The sequence below is a fragment of the Elgaria multicarinata genome, chromosome 4 (genome assembly GCF_023053635.1).
Source record: "Elgaria multicarinata webbii isolate HBS135686 ecotype San Diego chromosome 4, rElgMul1.1.pri, whole genome shotgun sequence".
Lineage (NCBI taxonomy): Eukaryota > Metazoa > Chordata > Lepidosauria > Squamata > Anguidae > Elgaria > Elgaria multicarinata.
Genome location: NC_086174.1, coordinates 58,752,552 through 58,775,130, shown reverse-complemented (window position 1 = coordinate 58,775,130; position 22,579 = coordinate 58,752,552). Strand labels below are relative to the sequence as shown.

General features: G+C 39.0%; 1 protein-coding gene across 1 annotated transcript in view; it reads left to right on the top strand.

Annotated features, from left to right (window-relative positions):
* TBCE (tubulin folding cofactor E) overlaps window positions 1–22,579 on the top strand; it is a 35,858-nt gene that overhangs the window by 4,548 nt on the left and 8,731 nt on the right. Inside the window, exons 4-11 of the mRNA XM_063124357.1 lie at window positions 411–606; window positions 2,666–2,750; window positions 6,422–6,521; window positions 14,764–14,866; window positions 18,227–18,303; window positions 20,914–21,006; window positions 21,959–22,023; window positions 22,105–22,169. Of these exons, the coding sequence (XP_062980427.1) occupies window positions 411–606; window positions 2,666–2,750; window positions 6,422–6,521; window positions 14,764–14,866; window positions 18,227–18,303; window positions 20,914–21,006; window positions 21,959–22,023; window positions 22,105–22,169 (784 nt within the window). The remainder of the gene's footprint in view (window positions 1–410; window positions 607–2,665; window positions 2,751–6,421; window positions 6,522–14,763; window positions 14,867–18,226; window positions 18,304–20,913; window positions 21,007–21,958; window positions 22,024–22,104; window positions 22,170–22,579) is intronic.

The window sequence follows — 22,579 nt, the reverse complement described above, 5'->3', positions numbered from 1 at the left end:
TAAAACCCACCCTGTTTCATCTGGGAAATTGAGTTATTACTCCTCTGACTTCCCATGTTTTTTGTGTGTTTTATCTACTTATTCTAGTTCACATCTATAACTGCTGAATTCACCATGAACTCAGCAGCTATAGACAACCTTCACATGTGTGCGTACACACACACACACACACACCCCTATAATATGGAGATAGTTATATTGACACCTTGTAGATATCATTGAGGAAGTATGTGAAACTCAGCACTCCACAGCATAGTACTTATTATGGTTTTACTTACCCTTCTTACCAGAAGCTTAAAGTGACATACATAATTTTGGTACAAAAATATTATAGAAGTTTCAAGAACAGAAACATTTTTTTAGGAGAGGGGTCTAAGTTTGTTCTATTCTCTGTATTGTTTTCCTTCCAGGCACCCCATGGGGGGATCCTTTATCCGTCCAAACAAAGCAAATTTTGGAGTAGACTTCCTTTCTGCTGTCAAAGAGAAGTATGGATCAAATGGAGATGATCAAGATAGTGAGCAAGGAACAGAAGTGTTACTAGTCGTTACAAAGAAGGTCGTGGAAACTGTTGGGTTTGATTCTATTAAAGAAAAACAAAAGCAAGTATACTACCTTTGCAAATGAGCAGCCTCAGAACATTGAATATATTTCTGGCTCTGATCACATTTATTGCAGTTTCTGTGCTTTTGTTGTACATGTAGGATTTTCTGCTGCCACAGCAAGTCTTGTGCACATAGAGAAGGAAATTAGATCTGGCAAAGCTCAAAAGTCACACTAAGTTCAATGTGGCTTTCTCTTCAGTAAATTTGCACAGAATTTTAGCCAATATTTTGCAAAATCATGTAGTCTCAAGATTTGTCTGTATTTCAAATGAAAACGTGTATTTATCTTCTGTTTTGAGATTAGAGATATCAGTGGGGATTCCCCTGCTGCTGCATGCTGTCAACCGCTGTTATCTCCAGTCTCAGATACGAGATAGCAAAGGGATGCTGTCTGAGAGAATTCCTCCAGGGGATGATGGGGCTTGGGGCCTAAGACCCACCTCCTAGAGGAACCTCAAGAGGCTGCACAGGCTGGAGTAGGATGGACCCCCACACACACACTGCGATAGAGCCTATTTGGATGATCCATTTGCTCAGAAACCAATATGTAATCTATTATATACTTACAATAGTAATGTGTTTAAATTTTCTTAGGGGTGAATTTATCTCAATGTATCGCTTATATTAATGTATATTATATCAGTGTATCACTTATATTATTACAGTTCTGTGCCTCTTCCCAGCAAGGAAAAAAAGAAAAATGGGAAAGATGTAAGGGGGTGGAGCACACCCACTGACATATTATTAGGGGTGAGGCAAGGCCATGCCCCCTGATATCCAGCCACCGTGCACCTAGTGGGGAGTAGTGTTGCCCTCCATCCTTAAACAGTTCTACACCCCCATATTGCAGCATCAAACAACGCACATTTAGTCACAGCACTCCCGTTATTTGAGAAACAGACAAAGTATACATAGGGACTAAACCAAATATAATTACAAGTCCACAGTAAACACTCTGGAAGAAAATACATAACTTTTTTTAAATTAAATCATACAGAAGAATTATCCTATCTGGCATAGTATGAAAACTGATATTTGTGGGTTGTTCCCCCCTCCAAGAAGCCATGCTGCCTGGGTTCAGATGACATGAAAAGCTGCGCCTGGGCAGATGGTTAGCAAATGGCGCCTGACATATGCTGCAGCTTAAGCAAGCCACCATGGCTTCTTTAACCCATGGTTAAGTGAAGTTAAAAATAAATATGTTTTTTCAAAGCTTTGTGCTGTGTGAAGAAGTACTTCCATTGTCTATCCTGAACTCCCATTATTCAGTTTCACTCTGGTTCTAGTCACCCAATGCAGTTAGAAAGGTGTTGGCCTGAGCAGCCCTTCTTTGATGATATGGAATGTCTGATCATTATCACAGGGCTCACTGTTATCAAGCCCCTTATGTATTTCGATCTAGATTTTTCTGCACTTTTTGGCCCAGAATTGTGTATTTAATTAAACTCACTGCTAATGACATTTCTGTAATTGTTTTAACTTTAAAAAAATAGTAGACATATTGGTATGCAATATTGGGTAGCTTAATTTTTTTATCAGCTGCGTAAGGAAGCTTGAAAATAAAAGACCAATGCTATGTAATAATGGAGTCTTTTAAGCCCTGCGGGAAGTCTTTATTTAAAAACAACAGCACACTAACTTTTGATATGCAGAAATGGAATTCTACTTCCAGTTATTAAAATTCTAGGAACATGAGTTGAGGCAGACATGTTTGTCTAGCCATTATGGCTCCCTGGGTAACTTTATACTCTTTCCTGCTTCTATTCCCCTGCACCACTTGCATTAGATTTTTTTTGGGGTTTTTTAGCATGTTGCACACTATTCTTGCAGTATTGTGCTGTTTTGAGTTTGTTTTTATATGATCCCAATAAGAACAGCATAAAGGTGACTATGGAAACTCCTCAAAATGATAATTTTAGTTCTTCAAAAGTCCATCTAGATATATTCTTCCCCAAAAAATTATATTTTATTACTTTTTAAAATTTCTATACTTTCATATCTGTGTATCCGTTTCATTATTTTATGCTTTATCCTAATGAGTCACTTTTTGTTGTAGGCAGTTAAATACTTTAAGCACCATCTCGGTAGACGAATGTGCAGTAAGTCTTGCTGGTCAAGAAGGTGAAATCGGAAGAACATGCCCCAGTATCCTTTATAAATCCCAAAACTTAGGTGACATTAATTCTTACAAGTGCTTTTTATGTTTGAATTATATCCTGAAAGCCCTATCTGTTGCATAGGTTGGGTTCACACATAAGGTTAACCCATGGAATGGATTGTTGATTCTAGGTTGTTACGATATGCAAACCCAGTCACACTAACAAATCATGGTTTGTTAACCTTGAACAATCCAGAAAGGGAACACATGGTTTGTTGGTGCATTGTGAACCCTGGGTTGTTTAAACCATGGGTCATTACATGTGAACCCACAAGTGTGGCCTGTTTATGAGTTGTTTTACCAGGCTACAGAAGCAAAAGTGATTAACAAAACAACAACCACCCACTCTACATGCCGGTACTATAGTGCCACAAAGGCTGTTGGGATACACGGAGGGAGAAAGAGGGCAAGAAACAACCCAGGGATTGAGAAAACAAACCATAATTTGTTTGATCATCTGCCAGACAAACCTTGGAAAGGCAACAAACCATGGGTTAAATCAACAATTGGTTAGTGTTATGTGGTAACCAGTCATAGTGTTGATCACAAGCACTGCATTTGGTTAAGAACACAGGAAACTTCCTTATGCCAAGTCAGACTGTTTATCCATCTAACCCAGTAGTGTAACCTAAGCCCACAACATTGATTAGCTTTTTCTTTTCAGCAGCTAAAATTACCACTTAGCATTCTGAATTATTGCGGACAAAGGAGAAAAGAAAAGTGCAAGATCCTTGCTAAATTTATCCCAAGCATTTAATACAGCTTCATGAATGTCATTGCGGTATTTAAATTTGTGATACATCTTAACCAACTAAGGCAGCAATCCTGTACCCACTTACTTGAGAGTAAGCCCCATTGAATCCGATAGGACCTACTTCTGGGTAAACATGGAGAGGATAGAGTACAGCAGAATTGGTTTTCAGCAGTCCCCATGTGAGACTGTAACAATGAAGCTGCCTCGGTCAGTTCTAATGCTCAAGTAGCACATGCAACAAACCCCCAATAAGATACTGTATTCCCATGTATGAAGGTCAAGGGGCCTGAAAGGTTTTATTTATTTATTTAGTGTAATTGATGCCAGTTTCTCCTTCCACTTGGCAGTCCTGAAAGTAAAAGATGATGAAGCTGTCCCTACTGCTTGGCCAAAGTACTTTTTGCACTTGGGATGGAGTGCAATGTTGATTGAGCCTAGTTAGCATCACTTTGGGGCTCATATTTGAAATCCCTGGAAAACACTCATGTTTAGAGGTGGGTTTTATTTGATTTGCTCTGTTTCTTAAAAAACAAATCTGTTATGGAAGTTACTAAGGCACTTCCTTTATTAAGGAAATTTGGTATAGTCTCAGAATATGAGGTCAATTTATCAAAAGTCAGAGTGGATGGGCTTTAATTTAGGAAGGGGGGAAAGGTTGGAGACCAAGTTTCTGAGAAATACTTGATGCCCTGGAAGGAGTTACATGTTAGATGTCTAGAAATCAAAATAATACCTACAACGGAGGACCTAGTAAAAGACCTAGTAAAAGCAAATCATGAATATTTATTAAGCAAATTGAAAAGCTATTTAGACAGGTGGTCAGATTTGGGAACTTAATAGCTGGGGAAAATTTCAGTCTTAAATATGAATGTCCTTTTAAATTTCCCTTTGTTGGTTTCTTGGCAGAAGTTATTTTCTGATTTATTTATTTTTTACTTGGTAAGAAAAAATAACCCATAGCAGGTAAAGCACTTTAAATAACAATTTGAGGATTGGTATTTGCTCCCACTAAAAAATATTATTATGCAATTATATTATTGCATATTAATACTCGGTGTGTGCAGGATAGAAAGCTAATATTGGAGCAACATGAGATAGACATTCCTTTAGAAAAATATACTTTGGTATTTTAAAAAAAGAGGCTGAAGGTAAATTAAAGTCCAATCCATTTACAGAGAGTGTATAGACAATATAGAGGTTCATCCCGCGTACACTTTTGTTCTGGTTTACCCTCGAATTATCCCATTTTGGTTATATAGTGCTTATATAGCATATGAAAACTTGTAAACTTACACCTCTGCTGTAGGCGCGTTGTGGAGATCTGTTGAGGTTCACTCACACATGTTGTTATCCCCACCCCCGAGATCTTTGTACCTCCTACCGTTTATTGGTTGTTTGAAGTGGGGACAACTCCCCCTCTGACAACAGGGATTGGGATTTGCTTCTCTTGTTACTGAACAACAAAGTAGAACGTTACATAAGACTTCAGTCAACTCTTTTGCATGTTTACTCAGTAAGTAAATCCCATTGAGTTCAACGGAATGCATTTCCAAATTAGAGCTCCTCAGATTGCAGTCTTAATTTTTGCAACCTTAAAAAGGAAAAAACACCGGCTGGGTGGCTGGGGTGGGGGAGCAAAGCAAGGTAGGAAGTGGCCTACCTCTGGGTTTTTCCTTAAAGGAAACAGTTATATCAGGGTTATATAACTGGGATATCAGGTTCCTTCAGCAAGAGATTGGATTACAGGAGGGAGAAGAGCTCAGAGCAAACATTCCTGGATGGCTAAGTGGTTTAAGAAACTGGTTTTCTGGACCAGTGTTGATTTTATCTGATCAACACAGGTGCCAGGCTTCTGAAAAAGCTCTCTGAGTAGAAGGGGTGGGGGTGGGGGTGGGGGTGGGAGGGAGGGAGGGGAGACGTGTGTGTGTGTGTGTGTGTGTGTGTGTGTGTGTGTGTGTGTGTGTGTCTTATGTGCATGCATGCCTGTATGGCGCCTGCCACCCCAGCATACACCTAATGCAACCTGGGGCCAAAAAGGCCCTAATCTATTGGAAAAGGGCATGACATTACCTTTATTCTATGTATTGTTTTGTTTGGATATGTGAAGGATGAAGTGACTCCAGGAAATTGGAAAATGATTGGCAGTTTGTTAATAGTTGCTAGAATTGTATTTATTTATTTATTTTATTACATTTATATACCGCCCCACAGCCGAAGCTCTCTGGGCAGTTTACAACATTAAAACTATAATTGGACTATAATTGGAAATAAAGGGATGTTCCACTAATAAGGGGATGTATGTTGAGGGTTTGGGAATTAATATTTATGTTAAAACTCACAAACATTAGAATTAAAGTGGGTAGACAAGAAAATAAAAGTTTTATTGAAAATTGCATATTTTCGTTATGCACTAGAATAATAAAGTGTAGAGTAAGGTGCAACCATATAATTTATTAGAGGTTTTGTCAAGAAAACAAATAAGTGGTAAGGTAAGTTTAAATGATTAGAATAATAATATGGAAAACTGTATAAATGGAGGTTTGTATAAAATCTAACATGAAGTTGTATCATTTGCAGCGATAAAGTTCTAGGGGGACACCCCTCCATAATACTAATTTTCACATCTAAAACCACCTGAAGTGGGAAGCATGCAAGAATTTCATAGCTATATTCAGAAATGATAGAATTAAAACAGATAGTCTAAATTATTTGCACTTACTTTCTGGCCAAGATACTGGGAGAGAGCCATGCATTTATCTTAAGCAATACTTTTTCTCTGGATGTGACAGGCTATACTAACACCTTGTTTAAATGTTGGTTCTAAAAGCAGCAAGATGCAAGCTCCTACTTCTTGAACTCAAGGTTACAAAATGTGGATACATTTTTCTTAATGCATATGTTTAGATATCAGGCGAATAGATTTGTCAAAAAATCTTTTGTCCTCTTGGAAAGAAGTGGTAGACATTGCTTGCCAACTTGAAAGTCTAGAAACTCTTAATCTCAGGTACGTATGAATATTTCATAACTTTTGGGTTGGATCTAGAGTTCCACTCACGAGATGTTTCCAGATCTCTACCCATTCCTCCTCCTCCCACCGGTCCCTGTGTCTCCTAATAAGCTGTACCAGAGTGTGTGGGGACTCTTGAACACTGTGGAAGATGGTACAGAGGGAATTGGCAAAAAAAAATCCTTCCCCATCTTCCTTCAGTGGAAACCTGCACTGGAACTCAGTCCCTTCTGGGAACAGAAGGAGCTGTTCCATTTGTGGGACACTCTGGATCCAACCTTAGCTAGTTATCTTTGCCTCTTTCCTCTAAAACTTTCAAAAATCAAGAAAAGAACTATTCAAAACGCTGCATTTATTAAAGGCTCAGTTCAGACAACACACTTCTCAGTGGTGGTTTTAGAACTCCACAGTGTAATTTTTACACCACTGTTGAGAAATGTGTTGTCTGGAGGGAAAACACCCCACGGTGGAGTGTTGGTTTTTTTTAGAAAACGCTCCATGTAGAATATCCATGCTGTGCAGAGGAGAGTTCCTGCACAACTGTTGTGTTGTGCATTGTGTGGAAGGCTCCGTGGAGTTCCTCATTCTGTTGAGTGGACTTTTCTCACTGGCTATAGAGTTCCCTGGCAAGAACAGTGAAAGGAGTGAGTGCCCCTCTAGGAGAACCACCGGGATTGTTTGTTTACAGCCATGGCTGATGGGATACCATCAGAAGGACTGGGGGAGGAGTGAGGGAGTAGACACTGTGAATCAAACATCGTGTTGTCTTTTACTCAACTACACAGTAGCCCACAGTCACACAGTGGTGGACTTAGAACATGTTGTGTGGGGAATACCCCCTACTAACTCAACCGTTGAGTGAAGTTTTCCCACTGTGTGGAGAAACGTCTGAACTGAGCCAGTGTTTGGACTCGGCTGTTAATCGGTACCAGTATCCTCCTTGTAGGCCCTACTGGACTCTGAATATTTTCCAGATCATTTGCTTCTTGGTTCAGTGGTCATGTTTTTCAGCTATTGGTTCTTTGAATTATGATTATCGTATTGGAAAACAATATGAAGATCATCTTTTGAATCTAGGTGTTGTAATAAAGAACTTTTTTTAACTTAGTAGCAGCAAAGGAACCTGAGTCTTTTAAAGGCTTTCTAATGCTGCTGTATAAAAAGTATGAGTCTTAAAACTGCCCATATTTATCGAATCTAAGTTGACAGTATTGTGAAGCAGCATGAAGAACGTCATATGGATCAAAGAAATTGGGCTATGGCTGAAGGAGTGTCACTTCAGTGCTTTCCAGAAAATCTTAAGACTTGCGAACCTAAACCAGGGACAAAATACACAGAAAATGCATGATCACGTCTCCCAGTATTTTGCTTTTGAGTTAGGTAGCAACAGAGGGCTCTTCAAATCAGTAGTGGTACAGGAGGGTTGAGTGTGTTTTATAACCATTTCTCCTGTGGTGTTTTCAAGCACTTAAATCTAAACAAATACATACATGCCAGTCACAGCTGTGGTTTGCTCTTTTTTTTTTTTTATAATAATAATTTTTATTCATTTTCAACACTATATAAACATAGATAAACATTTCCAAAATATAACTGAAACTAACACAATAAGAAAAAAAAATACATCAAATATCTGCTGCATACATATTGAATAATTGTTGAGTACAAATATCAAAAACTATTACATATGCCTTATCACACTACAACATCTTCATTCTTAACATAAAAGTGCACCCCCCACCTCGGGATCATTCTTGAGTCCAAAATCTAATCATTTCTTCTGCTGGTGGTTTCCCACTTCCCTTAGTAAACACAAACACTAGGAACTGTTTCCAGATTCCTTCGAACTCATTTATTTTAGTTACGCCTTTTCTCCACTTAATATTGCATGTCAGTTTATCATTAATGGCTATGTCCCATACTACTTTATACCATTCCTCAATAGAATATTCCCCTTGGATCTTCCAGTTCCTAGCTATCATCAATCGTGCTGCAACCAACAAACTCGATATCAGCTCTATAGTTCCTTTTCCACACTTTATATCTTCAAATAGTGACAGCAATGCTATTTTTGGTGTTTGTTCTATTTTCATTCCCACTATTTCTTCAATTTCTGAAAACACCATCTTCCATAATCTTTGTACATATTTGCATTGCCACCACATATGTAAATACGTTCCTTTTTCCCCACATCCTCTCCAACAATTTGCTGAATGTTGATCACTTATCTTATTCAATCTAACCGGGGTTAGGTACCACCTCCATAAAATTTTAAAATAATTCTCCTTTATTCTTACTGATAAACTTCTCAACACTCTTTGTTTCCATAGTCCCTCCCAGCTCTGTCGCCCTATTTGTATCTTCAAATCTGATTCCCAAATCATTTTCTCTGTATTCTCTCTAAACTCCTTCTCTAACAATATTTTATATATTTCACTCATTAATCCTTTTGAAACTATACTACTTCCTTTTCCTTTCTCCTTACTTACTACTAATTCTTCAAACCTCGTCATCTTTCTGCACATTCTATTATCTTTAATCCACTTTTTATTCCATTGTTCTAATTGACCATATTCTAGCCAAGATAGCTTCTTCTCCTTTAACAAATTTTCCATATCTTCTCTTGTTTTAATATCTCTTACCCAATCCTTTAATTTTATTTTATTTTTCTCTTTTAATATTTTACATAATCTACCCTTTAGATCCTCTGGGAAATTCTTTAACATTATTATCGGTGCTAAGGGAGAGTTGCTCGGAAGCAGCTTCCCTTTAAATTTACTCCAAATTTCCCATTGAGTCCTCAGGAGTGGATTATCTATACTTCCAACCCACTTTCTTCCTCCATCTTTAAAAAAAACATTCTCCAGATTCATCTCTACCTTACTTATGATTTTTTCTTCCATCCAATATAAATCTCCTACTCCCATAATTGCTTCTACAACATGTCTTAATCTATTTGCTACGTAGTATAATTTTATGTTTGGGAGACCCATTCCCCCCTTTTTTTGGCTTAGGTACCAATTATTTTTATTCACTCTTGCTCTCTTTTCTCCATTACAATATTTATTAATAATATTTTGCCAACTTTTTATCTCGGTTTCTGATATTTTTATAGGTAACATCCTAAATACAAAATTAATTTTAGCTAATATCTTCATTTTTATCAAAGCTATTCTCCCAAACCAAGATAAATTTAATCTTTTATATTTTTCCAATTTCTCTAGTACCTCCTTCTTTAACCTCGTTAAATTTTCCCTTTCTAAATTCTCTAGATTTTTTGTAATTTTAATTCCCAAATATTTAATCTCGTTCTTAACTTTCAATTCCATTCCCTTAAATTCCCAATCCTTTTCTTCCTTCTTAGTATAGTTAAACAACATCATCTCTGATTTAGACCAATTTATTTTTAACCCTGTAATTTCCTCAAATTCCCTCAACTGATATTTAATTCTTTCTAATTTTCTTAATGGATTCTTAATGGTCAATAAAGTATCATCTGCAAACATGTTTAGCTTTATTTCCCTTACCTCTCCAATTCCTTCTAATTCTTTATCCTCCCTTAGTGCCTTCGCCAAAACTTCCATAACCATTACAAAAAGGACCGGCGAGAGCGGACATCCTTGTCTTGTTCCTCTGGCTAGTCGTATCTTTTCAGTGAGTCCGTCATTTACCACCACTACCGCCGTATTTTGGGAATATAGCTGTTCTATTACATTTTTAAATTTATTTCCAAATCCCAATTTATCTATAATACTCTTTAGTGCCTGCCAGCTCACACAATCAAAAGCTTTAAAAATATCTAATGCCATAATACCTGCCTTAATATTTGCTTTTTTTATTACATTTATTACATTTAAAACTCTACCCACTAAATTATGCATATGTCTTCCTACCACAAACCCACATTGATCTGCTCCTATATATTCTGCCAAAAATTTATTTAGTCGTTTGGCCATAATAGATGTAAAAATTTTAGCATCCTGATTTATTAAAGAAATAGGTCTATAAGAATCGGGATTAGTCAAATCTTTATCTGGTTTTGGGATCAGAATTATCACTGAATGTTCCCATGATTCGGGTATCTTCTCTCCTGATAATATCCTATTATAAAGTTCCATTAATTTTGGAACTAAACAATCTTTGAAGACCTTATAATATTCTGGACCCAAACCATCTGCTCCTGGTGATTTACCCACTTTTAACTTATCAATAACCTCTTCAACTTCTCTTTGAGTTATTACTGACTCCATTAACTCCTTATATTCTGATTTTATTTCCTTCTTTATAAACCTTCCAATATACTCCTCCACCTTTTCTTGTTGAATTTCTTTACCCTTGTACAATTCCTGATAAAATTCCTGAAAATTTTTTATTTTAGCTTTCATTGCATGACAATAATTCCCTCGGCTATCTTTCAACGTTTCTATCCCATTCCTCCCTTTTTCTTTTTGTGTGAGCTTGGCAAGCAACCTCGAGTTCTTATCACTGTTTTCAAAATATTCCCTTTTCATATACATTAAATTCTTTTGAATCTCTTCTATATTTAAATTTTCTAATTGTTTCTTCTTAGCTTGTATTTCCACTAATTTATATTTATCTTTACTTCGCCAATATCTTTCCTCCAAGTTTTTAATTTCTATCTCTAACTTTTCCTGTTCTGCACGTTGTTGTCTTTTTAAACTACATGTTTCTCTAATACAGATTCCTCTTGCTACAGCCTTCATGGTGTCCCAAATGACTGACCCAGCTGTTCCTCCTTTTTCATTAATTTCCCATGACTCCGACAGTTCCTTCCGAATTTTATCTACTATTTTATTGTATTTCAATATCTTTGTGTTCAACTTCCATCTATATGCCTCTTTATAATCTTTCTTAACTGTAAATTCTAAACTTAACAAGGCATGATCAGTTACTTTTATTACCCCCATTTCCATTTTACAAATCCTCGTTGCAAAGTCTTTTGAAACAAATATATGATCTATCCTGGAGTATGTATGATGAACTGGGGAAAAGTATGAGAATCCAGGCCTATTCCCGTTAAGTAAGCGCCACGAATCTAAATAATCATTTTCTTTTACTAATTTATTCAATATAGTCATATTGTTCCTCTTTTCAGCATTAGTGGGATTTGACCTGTCTCTTTTATTATCCATAACCATATTAAATCCCCAGCTAATATAGCATACCCCTCCTTAAATTCTTCTATTTCTTTAAACAACTTTATAAAAAACTCTCTATGCCTCTCATTTGGGGCATAAACATTAATCAAAGTATAGACCTTTCCCTCAATTTTACCTTTTAACATAAGATATCTACCCTTATCATCCTTTTTTACCTCTTCTAATGTAAACCCACTTTTTTTTGAAATCAAAGTGGCCACTCCATTTTTTTTTGATGTCCCTAATGACTTTTCATAATAGGCTAGCCACTTTAATTTTATCATATTCGAATTCTCGGAGCCTTGGTGTGTCTCTTGGATCATTATAATATCTGATCCCTCTTTATTAAGCATTTGTTCTATTCTCTTCCTTTTCACGACTGCCCCTAAACCTTTAACATTGAGTGTTGATACCTTTATCTTTTTATCCATAATCACCCTTTTGAAATCTCTTCCGATCCCTTGTGCTCAGCAGTTCAAACTTGCTTACATAAAAACACAAACTCCATACATAAAACCCCCACCCTCCTACCCCAATCCCTCCTACCCTACCTTCCCCCCCTCCCCACCCCCCCACTCTAATCCCCCCCCCATATCCCCGTGAGTCTAGTACTCCAGCCATCTACTTTAAAGGGGGAGGGGGGAGGCAGTGCTGTGCCTGGCCGGCAGGTTTCTATATTAGCATTTTTATTTGCAATTATCTCCAAACATAATTAACAATTCTCTTACTCTCCAGATGTCCCAGCCTCATTCCCTCCCCCACCCACTCCAGCCCCATCTGCTTCCCCATCCAGACCCAGCCTCTTCAGCAAATCTTTACCTTGATCCAATGAGGTTACTCTATGTTCCCTCCTCCCATATGTAAATCTTAAAAAAACCGGGTAACCCCATGCATAAGGAATTTTATTCTTCATTAATGTTTCCGTTATTGGTTTAAGACTACGTCTCCAATTTAATGTACGTTGAGAAAGATCATTGTAAATTTGCACTGGTTTGCCTTTATATTATATCTGATTCTTAAATCTCAATTCTTTCATAATTTGCTCTTTTTTATAATAATTACCAAATTTCACCAAAATGTCTCTTGCCCCTTTGTGGTTTTGCCCCCCCACACGATGGACTCGATCCGGATCCAATCCGTCTATTGATATATCAGGCATCAGCTCCTTGAACCAGTTCACGATGATTTCTCTAAGATCTTCTCCCTGCGACTCCTTTAGCTGCTTTATTCAAAAAGTAGATCTACTAGATTAATCTTCCAAGGCAATCGATCACAGTACCCATTCTTTAAATTGTATATTAGTTGATTTCTCAAAAGCCTCTTATTTCTTCTGGTCCAAATCCGCTTTAGCCTCTATCTTTTTGATCTTATCCGAATTTTCCGCCATTTTATCCGCTAAATACACAATTGATGTCTAAATTCACTCATATGCTGATCCATTTTTTAAAAATATAACAATGTTATTTTCAGCTATAATGGGCCTGATCTCCATCAACGAGGGAGGGTTACTACCACTTTCTCCTCCTTCAGTCATATTTTTTTCTTTATTTGGTATTGTATCCAAAGGGACTGGGTCTTTATCTTCCTCCTCTTGCTCAACTCCAGGGGCTGTCCTTTCCAGGAGGGAGAGGTATGCCAAATTATGATTTGAAAGTTCCTTTTTTTATGATTTGAAGGTTTCTTATTTTTTTTTCTTTTTTTTCTTTTTTTTTTCTTTTTCTTTTTTTGTATATTGAGCTTTGCCCAACTTTTGATCTTTCTTTTAACGTTAGGCATGGGACTCTTCTGGGTAGGGCATAAATCTTAGAGTGTAACTCACTTCCTTAGCAACTTATGCTGGCTTCTCTGTTATATATCAAACACTTTTTCCTTCTTCATGAGGGGGGGGGGAATATCCAGTTCACAACAGCATTCACTAGAGGGGATCAGTTTAATCATTCGCAGCCTCTCAGCTTCCCACATCTCCCTCACCGAATGCCGAATGCAGCTTCTTCCACCTTCTCTCCCCCCCTTCTCACCACGCCAATAAATCCAATCAACAACTTCCACCTTACAAAGCCAGCATTTCAATCTTTCCCATGTGAGATAAGAATGAAAGGTTATAACACAAATCAATGTCCAGCAAGCATAAATTCCTTCTTTTTAAACTGCGTCAGTGTTACTTTCGGTTTCGATAGTGTTGCCGTTTACACAGACATTGTATTAAATATCAATCATCTCACCTCCCTTCTTCAAATCTCTCTGCTTTTCCAGCTCCTGTGACTTTTATAATCATTTTCTGTCGTTTGCTCAAAGATTTATGCCCATTAGAAGAGAGATAATTGCTTTTTCCGGCAAACGCCGCTTAGAGCCTCAGAAGAAACCCGCCATTGCTCAGGCGGCCAGCTCCGCCCCCAGCTGTGGTTTGCTCTACTGGGGGAAACATGGGCAGGAGGTTTAGATCAGGGGACCAGCACAAGGGAAAGGATTAAGCCCAGATAGCTTTGGCTAATGGACGGCTAATGGATGGCCATTAGCCGTCCATTAGCCACACACAGGGAAGAGGGGTTCACTTATTATTTATTTATCAGTGAACCCCTCTTCCCTGTGTGTGTTTCACAGTTCCAATCAAATTAGAGCCCCTTGTAGCTGGTCTTTAACTAAAAATAGAAATATTCAGAGATTTTCTGTAGTTTAATTCTTAATTTAGCTTCTTGTCCTAATATAGTACCTTAGCACTAGGTATCACTTGCAAAATGTAGCAGTTTGCTGTGGCTTGAAATCTTTGGCCATGCATAAAAATAATTTGGCTTAATCCGTTTCTGAAATAAAATATTTGCACAAGTATGTTCAAAATATACCTGACTATTTCACTCACACACACACACACACACACACACACACACACACACACATATATATATATATATGTAGGACTCGTATAAACAAGAAAGAATAATTTACAGAAACTGAATGGAAGGGATATAACCTCCCCCCCTTTTTCCCTTCTTTTTTGGCTTGGGCCTAAGATTTAAAGATTGTTGTGTTGAAGTTGTTCCATTCATTAAAAGCAAGAAACTTCTTTTCTGTTCTTGGCATAGTGACAACAAAATGAGGTTTGCATCTACTTCACCACCTACTTCAACAACATTTTGTAATCTGAGAGTTCTAGCACTTAATCGAACGGGAGTGACATGGACTGAGGTAATTCACTTTCATTCTTTGAAATAGCTTAATCATGTAATCTTCTTCCCATCCCTAGCTTAGAATTGCTTAAAGCAGCCATATCACTCTCCATATTGACATCAGATTACCTTCGCTTACATTTTGCTCTGGCAAAATCAATAGAAGACTAAAGGTTTTGGAGAACTGATGCCAGTGAAGTGATTTAATTGTATTACCATCGCATACCATGAGGGAAGACCTAAGCAAACTAATTATAATTCATTTTCTGATTGTGGAGAGATCCATGTGAAATGTACTTGAGAAAGGTCATGGGCCTGTTCACACAATTGCTGCAGCCCACTGTGGCTTCTGTATTTAAGCCACAGTGTGTTGCAGTATGTGCTAGCCCCCCTTTTGGACATTCAACCTATGGTGGGCAGGCGCCATCTTATTGTATCATTTAACCCTTGCATAAGTACCCCCTCACTGGGTTCACACATAATGATTAGTCATGGCACCCATCCATGTAGGCTTGAATATTAAAAAAGATGGTCTGAACCCACCACAATCCAAAGCCACATTGGGTTGTGGTGTGTTCAGACCATCCTTTTGAATATTGCCTAGGTGGATGAGTGCCATAAGCTTAAATAAGCCACAGTGGGCTGCAGTGATCGTGGGAATCCGATCAATGACTCACTCAGCTGGTTCTCATGTAATAGTTATTTAACCCATGAGTTGCCAGGATACAGTGGGAGCAAGCACGCTGCCTCCAGTGTGCTAGTAACTTCCACTTTACATCCAGCTTTGTAAACAACCCAGGAATGCCCTGTTCCTGGGTTATTGAGGACATGCACACTTGGTACTAGGTTTAAACCCATAGTTTTACCCCAACAACAAACCGTGGGTGACGGTTGGATTAAAACTCTGAATTGTTTAACCCTAAACAACCCAGAGTGCTGGGTTCACATGCCTTAACAAGGGGTGTTCCTGGGTTGTTTAAATGCTGGATGTAAAGTAGAAGCAGTGAGCACATGATACGTGAATCAAGTCAGAGAGTAAATTAGGTTGCTAGATTCAAACAGAAATATAGTTAAAGCATTTCTCATCCAGCTATAATTTTAAGGAAAGGAAAGGAACCTCTCGTGCAAGCACTGAGTCATTACTGATTCTTGGAGGGACGCCAGCTTCCGCTGACGTTTTCTTGGCAGGCCTTATAGCGGGGTGGTTTGCCGTTGCCTTCCCCGGCCGTTATTACCTTTCCCCCAGCTAACTGGGTACTCATTTTACCGACCTCAGGAGGATGGAAGGCTGAGTCGACCCGAGCCAGCTGCCTGAAACCAGCTTCCGCTGGGATCGAACTCAGGCCGTGGGGAGAGTTTAGGCTGCAGAAACTGCTGCTTTACTGCTCTGCCCCACATGAGGCTCTTATAATTTTAAACGTCGTGCTTATACAAAAACTCCAGTTAAAATTCATAGATTATTTAAAAATTAAATTTACTTAAAAGTTTTAAGGCCGTGACCATCTTGTATGTATTTCACTTATAAATGTATGTATTTAATTTTGTATAGTTTTTTTTCCTCCTGACTACTTCTTATAAGCTCCAAAGGTATGGATTAGCTGGCTGCCCACTGATTGGCAGAATGTTTCAAATCTTCAAAGGAAGATTCCTTGGCTGCTCCTCTGGCCTGAATTCCCCAGTCTTTCTCTTCTGCCTGCTGAGGGCAGACGTTGGTTTTGGAGCTCATAAGCTGCAAGAGGAGAAACGTGGGAGAAACTCCTGGCTGGAGTGCATTTATCTCAATCTAATACTCCACCCACACCCCCATTTTAAGAGGGACCTGGTGCTGGGGTGGATTGTTTGGGTTGGGCCTCTGTTCTCCTCCAGGCAGAGGCCCATCCGTCCTTATGCCACCCGCACTCCCTAGTTCAGAGGGGACCCAGAGATGGAGGCTCCTTTTCAGGGGGAAAGACTCTTCCCCCTGCCAGAGGGCTCTGTCGCCCACTTTTAAAGGATCAACCCTGCCAGAGCCCTCAAGACCGCACCCCCTACTAAGAGGGGACCAGCCCTCCAGAAGTTTTAAACTACAGCTCCCATCAGTCCCAGCTAGCATGACCAGTGCTCAGACATTATGGAAGTTGTAGCCCCAAATGTCTGACATTTTGGGGGATGCTGATCTGGATAAAAATGTATTGTGTAATTGCTATTCTAATCCATTATACTTGGAAGTAGGTTCTAGTAAGCTTACAGGAATGTACCAATAAATACGTTTCGGATTGAGGTTTTTGTATAACTAACTACATCACGTCAGATGTTAGAGCTGATAAACTTGGAATATTTTGTGGTGGTAAAACTCGATGGGTTGGCATGAGATGATGGACACATGCATAGGGACCAGCGGCAGCTGATTTCCTTTTCCCTGCCCCAGACTTCTCCTGGCAACTTCCCCAGCCCACAAAACAGCTCTGAGGGTCAGAGCACCCTGCTGAATGGCAAGGGCTGTGGCACAGAGGACAAAGCAGGGGATCTCTGAAAATCCAGTGGAGCGCTCTGATCCCCAAAGGAACTCTTTGGGAGGGGGCTGCTGGGGGCAAGAGAGGGCGTGGAGGTCAGCCTCTGCTAGCCCCACTGCATGTGCATTTATCTCTATCTAACCCATTTCTGTCTTTGGAAAAACTCTTTGTTCTTCACATTGGTATTTGTCTGCAAATAAATTCAGCCTAATTCTTGTTAGGCCTGACATTAATGGCTGCTTGTCATGATTTTTTTGGATTTCGTCTCACCTTTAAATTGATTGTTTAAGTGTTGGTGCTGCTATACTGAGTGTTAGTGATGCTCTACTGAGTTTTATTTATGTATATTTGTTATAAATTTTAAACTATCATTTTTTGTACAATGAAGGTTATTGGGGGGGGGGGTGATAAAACTAATAAATTAATAAATTTATTCTGTCTCACTTTTCTCCCTTTGGAGTAGACAGATCCCTTCTGCTGGTACTGGAAGCCTAATGCATGGGCAAAGAATAGCTTTGAACTCTCAAAAGGAATGAGATTTCCTTCAGAGCTTAATATATAAGCCTATATATCGCTGGATCTTGGAAAAGCTGCAGGGGAAACTTTTTACACCAAAGTAAAGTTCTACCACTTATTAAAAACTGAAGTCCCATTTTCTTGCATTTTGTGTGGAAGGTTAAACGCTGCCTTTGGCTAGACTATTCTGCTAGGGCAGCAGCAGGTGGTTTGCAGGCAAGACGTTGAGGCTGACAAGGAGCTTCCCCAGTCCTTGGATTATGGATTAAGATCTGGACCAGCTCTGAGTATTCATGGAATTTGTAAAGCTGCTGCTTTTCTTTTGCATGTGTGCCCATCAATTCTTGTACTAAATGATGTTTTCCCATTAGGTTCTTGTATGTGCTGCAGGATGGCCAGCTCTTGAAGAACTATCCGTGGCTTCCAATGATATTTCACTTTTAAAAAGGTATGAGGATACCTGCAAATGCTACACCCAGAATCTTGTAATTGTACTATTGCTTATTAGGATGTTGGTTGAACATGAAACGTCATTTTAGTATATGTCACGTTGATAGTTATGAAAGACACTGATTTGTCTGTGGGCGAGTTCAGACAACTGCAGTGAGGGAAGCAACCATCATGGCTGCTTTTCTCCCCCCCCCCCCCCCCCGCAACCACTCCTGCACATGCAGGGAATAATGCAAATGATGGCTGCGTATGTGCAGGGGGAGAAGCCACAATGATTGCTTCTCTTGCTGCAGTAGTTCAGAATTGATCTGGGTGCACACATTAGATATGCCTTTATATGGTTTCCTATTTAATTTATATCCCACCTTTCCACTAAAAATAGTACTCAAGGGGACTAACAAAATTATGATTTAAAACTCATCAAATAAAATCACATCCAATAAAGTCATAAGCGAATATATTTGTAAAGGAGAATTTTTGTATAAATCTTCATTTTTATATGCATAAATAGTCTGCAAATAAGTGAACTTTCCCCCTTCTTAGAATTGCTGTGAGTGCTTAGTTATGTATTAGAAGGATATTTCACTAATAAAGTGGTGGTTCAGATGTAACGTCGGTTTGTTTGACATTATGTGAACATTCAGGAGTGGTGCCTCTTGTACAAGTCAGTCTGGCAAGGGTTTGTCTCAAATCAGGCTCAGGAGCAGAAATTGCCACTGATGTAAAGGAGAGAATTGGAAAAGGAGTGTACAGGGTCATAATGCCTCACTGTGCTTTAGCAGCATGTCTGAACCACTTTATGGCCTGTGTTTGGTCAAAAATAAATCAGTTGACTAACCAGATGTTATCACCTCTGGAGAAGCTTTGGCTAGTTACCTATAATCATTACTACACAAAGAAATAGCAAAACACTTTAGGACAGTAAAAAAAAATGTGAAAAGGTTTACAAACAGCTATATTCTTGCCATTAGCAAGTTCATCCAGAAAAAACTTTGTGCAATACTTAACCTTTATGCCTTCTCATGAAAATGGTGATATTTTTCATCTCATGGGGTGATATTTCTTTGCTCCAGAGTTGTTACAAAGAACCCGTGTGAGTTTTCCATTCATATTTCACATGAAATTAGTATGGGACCTGTGAAGGAAGAGTGTGGTCAGTACGCTCTCCCTGCCAGGTAGACCAGGTAAGTCCCAGCCGACCACCCAGCCACCCGCCTGCAACCAGTCAAACACTGGACTTAGCACCAAGAATTAACCTGAAGTAAACCACACCAGCTTAAGGCTTTAAAGCAGTTTATTAAAGGGAGAAAGGGAGGAAAGTTAAAAGGGATAAAACTGGGTTAAAAGGAATGACAAGGTAAAAAGCAGTGTTACAATAAAAGCACAATAAATCAAAGTGCCCTGTAAAATAGAGAGCTATTCACTAGTTACAAACCAAACCAAAACAAAGAAATCCTAGCTGTTCTACACTATACATTACCACATAAGACCTCCTGCTTCAGCTAGCCAAGCATGCATCCTCCATGCCTTGAGGACCCCCAGGGAGACGATTCTTCTCACTGCCCCCCTCCTCCTTATGACCCCATCTCAGATGGATGGACCGTTCTGGCTCCGCCAGTCGTGACCCAAGCTGCTCTCTTGGTTCCCCCCTCCCAACTAGGGCATGGTTCCCACCGAAACAGCTTCAGTCAGTCTTCACAATTAGCAGTGACCTTGAGGCTAGACTCTAACCGTTTGTGATAGCAGGGGACCAGGTTGTGGTTGCAAACGTGCAGGCCAGCTCCAGGCTAATGACAGCCTTGCAAGGGAGCCCCCAAACAACAAGTCCCATGTGTTTTCCAAACATGTGAGTCAGCTCCGGGTTGATAACAGCCCTGCAAGGAAGGCCACGAGCACAAGCTCTGTATTCACAGGATGCCATACACTCAAAGACCTTGTCCCAAGGGGTAGCAGGGAGTGGTGGGAATATGTCCACAACTAATGCCCTATGCTTTTAAAATGCATAAAAAGTAAAGAACTCCATGTTTAATTTTAATAAAACTAAGTTTATTGAATCATATATTAGTACATTAATATATATTAAAGTTGCTAGCTAACAAAAATAAACATTTTAAATTGAACATTAATGAGGATTCAAACCTCAGCATTTCAGTTCTCAGTACTTCGACTGGAGGGAATACAGTGTGACTGAACTAAAGGCAAACATCACAGTGCATTTTACAAACCATCTTCCCATGATTGTTACGTTTTTCTTGTATTTCTCAAATGTAGGAAGCTAGTTTCCTTGAACAAAGGAAATAGCAGCCAGTTCTGAGTCCTATGCTGCATTCTGGAGCACATGTAGGGTGATAGCCCAGGACATTTCATGCTGCTCTTATGTGCTAGACATCCAAAGTTTCCAAACTCATAGTTGTCATCTATGGAAAGGAACAAGCACCTTTGGAAACCGTTGTTTCCATTCTGAATTGTTGGAGTTCCAAATTCACACATGGTGTAGTGTGGCAAAGGAACAAGAACTTCCTTTTTATGTTTGTGTTTTAAAGAAGTTATAATACTTTAAAGTTTTTTAAATGATCCTAAATGTGGTATTTCTCCCCTTGCACCCCAGACCTATTGATGTCCTACATAACCTGAAATGGTTAGATCTTTCATACAATCAAGTAGATGAAAGTCAACTTCAGCTAATCGCAGATCTGCCCCGGTAAATACACAGCAGTATTGTTCATTTTATTGCTGATAAAGCACTTAAATCATGGCTAAGGCCAGCAGGGAGAAGTTGTGCTGGAGGAGAATGGCTGGGAGGTGGGCAGCACACAATTCTACAGCCCTTGATGATCTCTTAGCCCTGCTTAAGGATGAAGCAATGGTTGCAATTTTCTGCAAAGCCCTATAGAGCAGTGCTTCAAAAAACTGGTGCAGAGTTCTGCTACAGGGCTTTACCCTGTGACCCTTCTCATTTTGCAGACTGTCACTATTCAATGCTGCAATTCTATATTTATTTTGGAATAAGCCCCATTGAACTCAATGGGGCCTATTTCCAAACAGACATGTAGAGGATTGAGCTGCTAGCCTGCCTTTTATAGTCATTGTTCCTTTTTTATTATTGTTTTGAGAACAATTTTATGGAAGCTCAAATGAAATGCTGTTGTGCACTGAAAGTCAGGGGAGGCAAACTATAAATGAACTATGTTTGTTTACACGATGCAAAAGCTCCACTAAATCTAACTCATGCCGGTCAAAATGAGTTTGCATCTATATTTTGAAACACTTGCTGCTGAAGATCTTTTTCAGATACTTTTTTTTCCTAGAAATGCATTTGGTGCTCTTACCTTCAGCTTCCTCAAGTCATTTAATGTATTTTATACTTACTGTTGTTCCCCGCCTCGCTCAAAATGGAGAGGCGGGTAAGAATTATGATGATGATGATCTCTTGCCTTCCCTGCTGTTTTTTTCTGGGCCTGTGGGCGTGTGTGTTGTACATTTCACTGTACCCTTCCAAAGAAGAGCTCCACTTATGAGCATGTGTTGCGTTGTGATTTGATTCACTGTATCTCAGTACCTGTTCTGATGAATGATTTAGCGCAGGCTGTTGTATATGGATCCTAAATATTACCTCATATTTTAACATCTATACTTTGACTCTTCAATTTCAGGTTAGAAAGACTAATACTTTTAAACAATAGAATTTCTTCTGTGCATTTTCCTGATGCAGGATTTGGTATGTAAATTTAGCACTGTTCCATTTTTCTGTATTTTAATTCTTCTTTAACATCTCATCAGTTTATTCTCCTTTTTGCAGGTTGCAAGACTAGAATGTTTCCTTCCTTAACACATCTTGTATTAAACAGCAATAGAATTGCAGAAGTAAGTAAAATATCAGTCAAAAGAACCCATCTCTGGATTGTGGAAATTCTTGTATCTATAACAGGGGGTCGCTAAACTTTTTGGGCCCATAGATCAATTTAGCAATTTGAGAAACTGCCTTGGGCGCTGCAGCAAAATGGGAGGTCATAAAAACAATCACAAACAAACAAACAGCTAACCTGCCATAAGACTGAGTAAAAGACAGAGATGTAATCTTAGGCACAACTCAGAGAACAACTCATTTGAACCCACAGCATTCTGCTCCAACAGAAACCTATTTCACCAAAGGCTCACCCTTTCCCCTCACCTCTTATCAGTCAACTCATTCCCCAGATTACCAGACGGTAGCAAGAGGAGTCCCCTTTCCCCTCCCCTCTTTTCCTTGGTGACTGGGTGCTGCTGCAGAAGAA